This window comes from Rhinopithecus roxellana, chromosome 5, assembly GCF_007565055.1.
Source record: "Rhinopithecus roxellana isolate Shanxi Qingling chromosome 5, ASM756505v1, whole genome shotgun sequence".
Lineage (NCBI taxonomy): Eukaryota > Metazoa > Chordata > Mammalia > Primates > Cercopithecidae > Rhinopithecus > Rhinopithecus roxellana.
Genome location: NC_044553.1, coordinates 6,699,761 through 6,707,924, shown reverse-complemented (window position 1 = coordinate 6,707,924; position 8,164 = coordinate 6,699,761). Strand labels below are relative to the sequence as shown.

Sequence of the window (8,164 nt, the reverse complement as noted above, 5' to 3'; positions counted from 1 at the left end):
CCTCTCCCACGTGGGGCGAAGGTGCGCACTTCATTGGCCCTCGCGTGAGGGGCGGGGCTAGAGGACGCCGGTCCCCGGCCGTGGGGGGTCAAGCGGCGGCTTCTGAGCGCCGAGGAAAGGGAGCGTGCGTAGGGGATGGTGCCGGCGCTGCGTTATTTGGTTGGTGCCTGCGGACGGGCCCGCGGGGGTTTCGCCGGGGGCTTCCCTGGGGCTTGCGGGTCGGCGTCTGGGAGGCCCCGACCGCTGTGTGGAGGTGGCCGCAGCGCCAGCACCAGGTGAGTGACCGCTGGTTCTCCCCGTCGCCTGCACTGCTGCCTCTCGCAGAGGCATCTGGTGGTGGACCTGTGCCCCTGTTCCTATTTCCCTGTCCCGGGGTGAGAGCAGGTTGGGGTCTTGTGGCGCTCCAACCTCGGATCCCAGGAGCTACCAACCTGCAGGTTCATTCGTTGTATTTACGGGCTGGGGGAAAGGCAGTGTATAGAGTAGAGGTCAAGAGTAGCTCTGGCTTTGAGCAACCCGTTCACTTTCTGCTGAACTCTGGGCTACTTAACCTCCTTAAGGGCTCAGTTGTGAATGGGACCTTAGTCTCTCCTGTAGGTGGTCGTTTGAAGGATAAAAGGACCGAGCACACAGTGTAAGCAATCAAATATGCTGTTTATTAGCTGGCGTCTTTGGCGTTGCTTGGAAGATCTGAATACAGCCTTAAATCAGTTCCTGGCACACCCCGCATAGAGTTTCCCCCATCGGAAGCAGCTCTTATGCTAATCAAAGCCCGCAGAATTCAATGTCCTGTGTGATTTACTGTTTGGACGTGACTTTCGAAACCGCTGTCTTTGCCCTCTGTAGAACAAACAGTTTGTCTGAAGGCTGTAAGGCTTGGAGAGGTTTTGGCTATTTTGAGGACTAGAAGGTGGGCCATATGAGTGTGACTGAAGCTTAGTGAAAGACAGATGGTGTGGAATGACCCGGGAGAAGGACTACAGCGAGGTTTTTATTTTATTTTAACCACACGTTAACTTTTATTCTAAGAGCCACGGGAAGCTGTTTAAAAGGGTTTTAAGAAGAGGCTACACTTTGGGAGGACGAGGCGGGCGGATCTCCTGAGGTCAGAAGTTGGAGACCAGCCTAACCAACATGGCAAAACCCCGTCTCTGCTAAAAATATTTAAAAAATTAGCCTGGCGTGGTGGTGGGCGCCTGTAATCCCAATTACTTGGGAGCCTTAGGCAGGAGAATCGCTTGAACCTGGGAGGCGGAGATTGCAGTGAGCCGAGATCGCGCCATTGCACTCCAGCCTGGGCAACAGAGCGAGACTCTGTCTCGCAAAAAAAAAAAAAAAAAAAAAAAAAAAAAAGAAAGAAAGAAGAGACTAGCGATTAAATGTTGATGTTGTAAAAGTTGACTCTGGCTGCTGCGTGTTGGTGGATGGGGGGAGTAGAGTGGGAGACCAGTAATAGTGATTGTGATTTTTTGTGGGGCATGTAGACAGTTCTTTTGGGAAGCTTTTCTTAAGGAAAGAAAAGTAGGGCTAGTGAAAGTTTTGTTTATACTTAAAATGTTTTTTAAAAAAATTTTTGGCGTCAGGATCTCACTCTGTTACCAAGGCTGGTTTGCAGTGGCACAATCATAACTCACTGCAGCCTCCACCCTCTTGGGCTCAAGTGATCCTCCCGCCTCAGCCCCCCTCCCCAATTCTTCCTGCCCTCCAGAAGCTGGGACCACAGGCAGCTAATTATTTTCCTATTTTTTTGTAGAGACATCGCCCAGGCTGGTCTCGAACCCCTGACCTCAAGTGAACCTCCCTCTTCAGCCCCCCAAAGAGCTGACAGTACAGGTGTAAGCCACTGTGCCTGATCTATACTTCTATTTTGAAATAATTATAGATTCATTGGAAGTTGCAAAAGTAGTACAGGCCAAGCATGGTGACTCAGGCCTGTAATCCCAGTGCTTTGGGAGGCTGAGGCAGGAGGATCACTTGAGCCCAGGAGTTTGAGACCAGCCTGGGCAAAATATGAGATCCCATCTCTACAAAATAAAAAATAAAAATAAACAGTACAAAGAGATCCCATGTACCCTTCACCCCATTTACCCCAATGAAAACGTCTTACATAACTGTAGTACAATATCAAAACCAGGAAATTGATATTGGCAAAATCCATGGACATTGTTCAGCTTTCATCAGTTTTACATGTATTCGTGTGTGTGTGTGTATGTGTGTGTGTAGTTCTATGCAGTTTAATCATATGTATGAATTTGTGTAACTACCACCTCAATTAAGATATGAAAATGTGTCCAGGCATGGTGGCTCAGGCCTATAATCCCAGCACTTTGGGAGGCCGAGTTGGGAGGATCAGTTGAGCCTGAGTTGGAGACTAGCCTAGGCAACAAAGGGAGACAGCAAAACCCCTGGTCTACACAAAAATTAAAAAATAATTAGCCAGGTGTGGTGGCTGGCTCCTGCAGTCCTGGCCACTTGTGGAGCTGAGGCAGGAGGATCACCTGAGCCCAGGAGGTTGAAGGTGTGGTGACCTGTGGTTACACCACTGCACTGAAGCATGGACAACAGAGCAAGACTCTCTTAAAAAAAAAAAAAAAAAGGTGGTATAAAAATATTCTGTTGCCACAAGGTTATCTGTTGTGTTACCTATCTCTTTATACTCACACCTTCCTCTCCATTCTTCCTAACTCTTGGCAACTGTGAATCTAAATTTTTTTTTTTTTTTTTTTTTACGCAGTCTCGCTCTGTCACCCAGGCTGGAGTGCAATGGCATGATCTCGCCTCTTTGCAACCTCTGTCTCCTGGGTTGAAGTGATTCTCCTGCCTCAGCCTCCTGAGTAGCTGGGATTACAGGCATGTGCCACCATGCCCAGCTAATTTTGTATTTTGAATAGAGATGGGGTTTCACCGTGTTGGCCAGGCTGGTCTCAAAACTCACCTCAGGTGATCCATCTGCCTCAGCCTCCCAAAGTGTTGGGGTTATAGGCATGAGCCACTGTACCCGGCCTGAAATTTTTTTTATCACCAAATATTTACTATAAAACTTTTAGAAAAAGGACAAAATCTTTGGACCTCGAGATGACATCAAAAGCGTGATCTCTAAAAGAAAAAAATGGACAAAATGGACTTCATCAAAATGAAAAACTTTTGCTCTGCAAAAGACTCTGTTAAGAGGATGAAAAAACTACCAAGAGATTGGGAAAAAATACCAGCAACTGCATATCTCCCAAAGGACTATTACATAAAATACCTAAAGAACTCTCAAAACAAGCCTTTGGAGACTGGCTTTTTTCGCACAGCATAATGTCCTTAAGATCCATCCAAGGTGTCGCCTATATTGATAGCGGGTTTTTCAAAATTGTTGAATAGAATTCCATGGTATGGATACATCACAATTTGTTTAACCATTTAGCATTGGTTGAAAAACATCTGAGCTGCTTCCAGTTTTTGGCTACTATGAATAAAGCTACTATGAACATTCATGTTCAGGTTTTTGTATGAACATAAGTTTTCATTTCTCTGGAATAAATGCCCAAGAATGCAGTTGCTGAGTCATGTAGTAAGTCCATGTTTAGTTTTTTTTTTTTTAAGAAACAGCCATACTCTTTCAGAGTGGCTGTACTATTTTACATTCCCACCAGCTATGTGTGAGTAATCCAGTTTCCCTTCATTCTCACCAGCATTTGGGGTTATCACTTTTTAAATTTTAGCCATTCTGATAGAGATACAGTGATATCTCATTGTGGTTTTTATTTACATTTCTCTGATGCAGTGGTGTTTGAACAATGCAGTGACTAATGGTATTGAACATCTTTTCATGTGCTTCTTTGCCATCTGTATATCTGTCCTCTTTGATGAAATGTTTGTTCATATCTTTTGCCCATGTTTTTTTTTTTTGGAGAAGGAGTTTCGGTCTTGTTGCCCAGGCTGGAGTCAGTGGCGTGATCTCGGCTCACTGCAACTTCTGCCTGCTGGATTCAAGCGATTCTCCTGCCTTAGCCTCCTGAGCAGCTGGGATTACAGTCATGCACCACCATTCCTGGCTAGTTTTGTATTTTTGGTAGAAATGGGGTTTCTCCATGTTGGCATGGCTGGTCTCAAACTCCCGACCTCAGGTGATCTGCCCGCTGTGGCCTCCCAAAGTACTGGGATTAAAGGCGTGAGCCATCGCGCCTGGCATGCCTATGTTCTAAATAGCTTGTTTCGAGAGTTCTTTCATGTATGAGTCCTTTGGGAGATATGCAGTTGCTAGTATTTTTTTCCCAATCTCTTAGTTTTTTTAATCCTCTTAACAGAGTCTTTTGCAGAGCAAAAGTTTTACGTTTTAATAAAGTCCATTTTATCTATTTTTTTCTTTTATGGATCATGTTTTTGATGTCAACTCTAAGTCCCAAGATCTTGCCCTATTTTTTCCTGAAAATTTTAAAGTGAATATTTGGTAATACAAAAAATTTCGTGTTAATGTTTTTAACTATAATGGTAGTGTGTGTTTTTAGAGATGCCTTTTAGAAATAACATTGAAATATTTACAGATGAAATAATGTGGTGTTTAAGATTTGCACCAAAATAATATACTACAGGAGGGGATGAAATAGAGTATAGAAGAAGCAAGATTTGCTGTGAGTTGATAATTAGTGAAGCTGGGTGATGTATATATGGGGCTTCATTGAACTATTTTGTCTAAGTTTGTGTAAGTATGAACTTTTCCATAAAAAGATTAAGAAAATTATCTGTTAAACCATTCATTGGGGTTAACCTAAGATTAAGTGAGTTGTAGAGAAAGATGTCCCTTTCAGCCTCCATGGTTAGCTTGGCCTGCAACTGCCCTCCAGTATTCATCTATGACTGTTGTTCTGTTCATCTTTCTCCGTAGTGGATGCTTGGAGATTTGTGCTCTAGTTTGTGAAACATATTTCAATGATTTTGTGTCACTGGATAAAACAGTGATTCTTCAGATTTGAGGAGGGGGAGTGAAGGGTGGCACATGTAATTGAAAAAAGCATACTCAGTATGATAGTTTTATGTTTGAAAATAAGAAGAGTTTATTGATGGTTGTAATATAATCTGCAAAACCAATATATTGGCTGGGAATCTGTACCAAGGTAATAATTCTAAGTGGAAGGTCTACCTCCCCAAAAGCTTTTGTGTTATAATTATCAAAAGGCAGCAAGGGGCTAGGTGCAGTGGCTCATGCCTGTATTCCCAGCATTTGGGGAGGCCGAGGCGATTGGATCACCTGAGATCAGGAGTTTGAGACCAGCCTGACCAACATGGTGAAACCTTGTCTCTACTAAAAATACAAAAACTAGCCCAGCATGGTGGTGTTCACCTATAATCTCAGCTACTAGGGAGGCTGAGGCAGGAGAACCGCTTGAACCTGGGAGTGGGAAGTTGCAGTGAGCCGAGATCATGCCGCTCCACTCCAGTGTGGGCAACAGAGTGAGACCCTGACTCCAAAATTTTGTTAAACATTTTCAGTATAAACAAAACTTACACTAGCCCCGCTTTCTCTTACCTTAAGAAAAGCTTCCGAAAAGAACTGTCTACATGACTCACAAGAAATCACAATCACTATTACTGGTCTCCCACTCTACTGCCCCCATCCACCAACACACAGCAGCCAAAGTCAACTTTTAGAACATCAACATTCAATCACTAGCCTCCATCTAAAAAAAAAAAAAAAAAAAAACCAAAAAACAAAAACAAAAAAAACCAAAAAAACAAAAGGCAACAAGCATGAGAAACATTATGATGGAAGTCAAGACCACCCGTGTAAGTGCCAAGGTTATGCTACCTTTTACAGAAAAGTGAGGCTTGAAGGCAAAGCAAAGTATCATAGTTGAACTTGAAAGTAAGAAACAAAAACAGTATGAAAGTTGTCTCTCTTATATACACACTGCCATGTAATTGATGTAGATATCAACTTGATAAATTAAAAAAATACAGCCAGGTACAGTGGCTTATGCCTGTAATCCCAGCATTTTGGGAGGCCGAGGCGGGCGGATCACGAGGTCAAGAGATCAAGACCATCCTGGCCAACATGGTGAAACCCCGTCTCTACTAAAAATATAAAAATTAGCTGGGCCTGGTGGCACACACCTGTAGTCCCAGCTACTCAGGAGGCTGAGGCAGGAGAATCACTTGAACCCAGGAGCTGGAGGTTGCAATAAGCCGAGATTATGCCACTGCACTCCAACCTGGTGACAGAGCCAGACTCCGTCTCACCAAAAAACAAAACAAAACAAAACAAAAACAGTCGGTCAAAACAGTCGGTCCTCGTTTTTGTGGGTTCTGCATCTGCAGATTCAACCAACTATGGATCAGAATATTTGGAAAAAACAATAAAAAATAACACAATTTAAAATACAGTATAACAACTATTCACATAGCATTTACATGGTACTATGTACTATAAGTAATCCAGAGATGACTTAAAGTATATTAGAGAATGTGTGTAGATTATATGCAAATACTGTGCCATTTCATATAATAGACTTGAACATATGCACATTTCCCATGGTATCCATGGGAGTCCTGAAACCAATCCCCTGTGGGTATTGAGGGATGACTATATATAAAATACGATTAAGTAATACACATACAAATATCTTAAGTATTTGTAAATGTTTTGAATACCTACCTTAGTGGAAGATTATAGAGGTTTTGAAAAATAAAAAGCCTATCTTAACAATAGTTATTCTTCTGGAATTCTTAAAAGCCAGGATATTTTAGAATCCATAAAACATCTGTTTATTGTGACAGTTGTGTAAAGGGTCAATGGCTGTAAATCAGTGAAGTAACTCTAGTGGAATGTGAATGCTTTACCTTTTATCTACTGAACTTATGTTTTTAAAAACCTGTTTAAAGGCTTGGACTTCCAAATACACTCTGATCATTTAGTAATTTTTTAGTTGACCACTGTAAGCATTTGCCAATAACTAGTATTAATGTAGTGGACCCAGAATCCCATTTTGCTTATGCTGCTCTTTTTATACCCTCTCTTCTTAAATGTGGGTGTCATTCACCATCCTTGACAACCATTTTATCCTATCTAAAGCTGCTGCAGGAGAACCACCTGCTGAGCATCACCTGGAGGTTCTCCCTGTTTAAGTTATGAGGCTTATGCTCTGACCGAGGGAACTTTATCCACTTATGACCCCCAAATTAATTTAAGATGTAGGATTTGATTTATCAAGCTTACATGTTAGTTCCTAGTTGTCTAGGTATCTGTTTCTGGTTCCAGATGTAGCCATAGATGTGGTAACAATTCTAATCAAATTGATGTGCTTTGCTAAGGATTTTGAAATTGAAACTTGGGTCACTTTTCAAAGAAAGGCCCTAATCTCTGAAATTTCCCTCTATCTGCTGTTCCTAGAAGATCCATATTTGTTGACCATCAGGTCAGTGTTAAAGGTAATCTTTTAAGCTTCTAATTGCAGAGTTATATAAATTATACATGCCTGTTCTAAATTTTGTAAATGGTTGTATAATCAGGGTTTGCCATGGCAAAGATTGTGGTTCCTAAGCTCATTTCTGGACCAATTATTGCCCCAAGGTTTATTTTCTCAGAGTTGTTTCCTTCTCAAAGAAAAACATGTAAAAATTCTTGCACACTAAAGTGTTAAAGCTTTAATGTGTTAATGCATTGTCAAGAATACTACATTGGAATTTTAAAAGGATAAGTAGTAGAATCATGACTATGCTTAACACAAAATATACTCATGCACTGCATAACAACGTTTTGGTCAACCGCAGACTGCATGTACCGTGGTGATACCAAAGATTATAATACCAGTTTTTTTCTGTACCTTTTTTATATTTACACATTTTTAGATGCACAGATACTTACCATTGTGTTACAGTTGCCTTCAATATTCAATATAGTAACCTGCTGTACAGGCTTGCAGTCTAGGAGCAATAGGCTATACCATATAGCCTAGGTGTACAGTAAGCTATATCATCTAGGTTTGTGTAAGTACATTCTGTGATGTTGCACAATGAAATCACCTAGCAATGCATTTCTTAGAACCTATCTCTATGGTTAAGCAATGCATGACTGTAGTCACTTATGTAACCAGCCCGGCTGCTGTGCTATGGAAATATAGAGCAGATTGGGCAACCAGCTATCCTGCCTGCCAGTAAGCCGTAGTTGATTACCCTGCTGACC

At 41.9% G+C, this 8,164-nt stretch overlaps 1 protein-coding gene across 3 annotated transcripts in view; it reads left to right on the top strand.

Moving 5' to 3' along the window:
* The first annotated feature begins 56 nt into the window (after nt 1-56).
* The window catches only part of L2HGDH (L-2-hydroxyglutarate dehydrogenase), a 74,863-nt gene continuing 66,755 nt past the window's right edge, over nt 57-8,164 (top strand). For 2 of the 3 annotated variants that reach the window (XM_030931128.1, XM_010389481.2), the window contains exon 1: nt 57-275. In XM_030931128.1, the coding sequence (XP_030786988.1) occupies nt 136-275 (140 nt within the window). In that variant the 5' untranslated portion in view covers nt 57-135. Of the gene's footprint in view, nt 276-3,536; nt 3,557-8,164 lie in introns of those variants that run through there. The other variant, XM_030931129.1, reaches the window with a different exon arrangement.